We start from the raw sequence: 1,897 nt of genomic DNA on the forward strand, positions 1-1,897 counted from the left end.
TCAAATAGCACTAAGTCTTCTCAAAATTCCTACTCGGCGTCTCCAGTCTTTTCTTCAATGTCTTCAGTATCTTCCTTGCCTACTTGTTCATCATACTCATCTGTGTCTTCATCTTTCTCTTATGCCACATCATCATCATCATCCTCTTCATTGTTCTCATCTTCTATCTCATCGTTAACAAATTTAGACTTCTCTAGGACGGACCTCGCCAATACCGCCTGTCAATCCTTGTTACCAGGTCTTTCTTCCAAGTCATTACTTGGTGATTTGGGTGAATCTGGAGGATGTCCTGTGTCAGCGCCAGTGTGTCTACCATCTGGCTCTCAGTCGACTAGCTCGACACCACATGGGCTTACTGCTAGCTCGTTATTGCACGACTTTACCATTCGGACATCACCACAGGCTCTCTCTCCACTTCTCGCTGAGGAATGGTCGCCGTGGCCTTGTACAAGCCACTTGGCTCTTGGTATACACCATGGTGTTGCTGACGGCTTCACTGCCCTAAAGATATGTGGGTTCTTCCTGCAGCTGTTAAATGATGTCATAGCTGGCACACCTGTTGATGATGAACGCAGCTTGGAGAATTTGTCGCTGGTGAAACTTTTGAACTAATATCTGCGAGAAAAGTGGCTATAGAAAATAACCCTCTCTGAAACAGATGTTGATGGGGAAAGAAAGGGAAAAGAAAAGAGGAAATCTGGAAGTTCTCTTCAAAGTTCCAAAAGGGTTAGAGGACCAGGCACTCCACTTGACTAGCGTCTTAGATGAATTCACTACAAAGTTACTAAGAGAGAAGTGTTTTACGGAGGATGTGACGCTTCATTCTGCCTTCTGTGCTTTGGCTACAGTCGCTTTCGTTGACCTCCTGGTGGAAAAGAATATAATTAGTGACAAGTACACAGTGTACAGCAAACACAGTACAAACATGAGAAACTATTGGAGCAGCGATTCATCTCTTGCGTTTGGCTGCCACATGGCGCCCATCAATATGTGTACCAGGATCCCGAGAGAGGTTATGAAAGATTTTTGGAGCTTTGCACGCTCTTTTCAGAGAGATTTCCACAGAGAAATGGAAAATGCGACAATGCTACAGGAGGCGGCGCTGAATGAGCTGTGTCGCTCGGATGTACAGAACAGCAGAGAGATGTTCTTGAATCCACCTCCTCGTCAGACTGACTACTATGTTTCTAACATGGGTGATGTGACTCAGCTGGTGCAGGGAGGACCCCACGTACGTCCCGAGTTTGTATTGTCGACTGTATCAATAAACAAGTTTAACTTGGCCTGTGCTCACAACCTTCATACATTCAAAGGCTGCTTCATCCACACACTTGACTACGCAACACGATACATGACCAGAGAGGTAGCAACGAAGTATTGCAACAAAATATTCGAAAGATTAAATGAAGTAGTCTTATAAATAGTCAATTATTTGAAATAGCCTGATCTCTCTTCTGTATTCATAATAAAGAGGAAAGTTATATCTCGTGTCTATTCCTCTTCAAGGGGGGCTCCTTGGCGTGGTGAAGAGGCTCTTGGTCTGAGGAATTAGACCTGTCGGTCTCCTTCCTCAGACCGAACCTAATTACCCCCCAATCTCCCCTCCTCCCCACCCCTCCCTTTTGCCCTTCCTCTTTTTGGCCTTTGGGGTTTTTCCCACAGGCACGCTAGTTCCTAGGTAGGGGAAAGGGTACCGGGGTCCATCCCATTCCGTTGAGGTTCTTGGCGGTGGCGTAGTTTTCTGTGGAATCTGGATCGCCTGGGGATGTCCCGATCCCTCTCCGGTATCCCGGAGGGTGGCTTTGGGTGTCTTTCGGGCGACGGGTGTATCTCTGGAAGCCACCTTTCGGATTCCGGGGGTGGTGGCCGAAGGAGGTATGCTTTGTGGCGGATATCC

General features: G+C 47.0%; 1 protein-coding gene across 1 annotated transcript; it reads left to right on the forward strand.

Annotated features, from left to right (window-relative positions):
• The first annotated feature begins 6 nt into the window (after positions 1 to 6).
• Positions 7 to 1,481, forward strand: LOC128705057 (uncharacterized). The gene is made up of 2 exons (XM_070081807.1): positions 7 to 594; positions 659 to 1,481. Exons 1-2 carry the CDS (start codon positions 58 to 60, stop codon positions 1,418 to 1,420), a joined length of 1,299 nt encoding a protein of 432 aa, XP_069937908.1. The 5' UTR covers positions 7 to 57; the 3' UTR covers positions 1,421 to 1,481.
• Positions 1,482 to 1,897: the final 416 nt, after the last annotated feature.

The sequence above is a fragment of the Cherax quadricarinatus genome, unplaced genomic scaffold (genome assembly GCF_038502225.1).
Source record: "Cherax quadricarinatus isolate ZL_2023a unplaced genomic scaffold, ASM3850222v1 Contig4317, whole genome shotgun sequence".
Lineage (NCBI taxonomy): Eukaryota > Metazoa > Arthropoda > Malacostraca > Decapoda > Parastacidae > Cherax > Cherax quadricarinatus.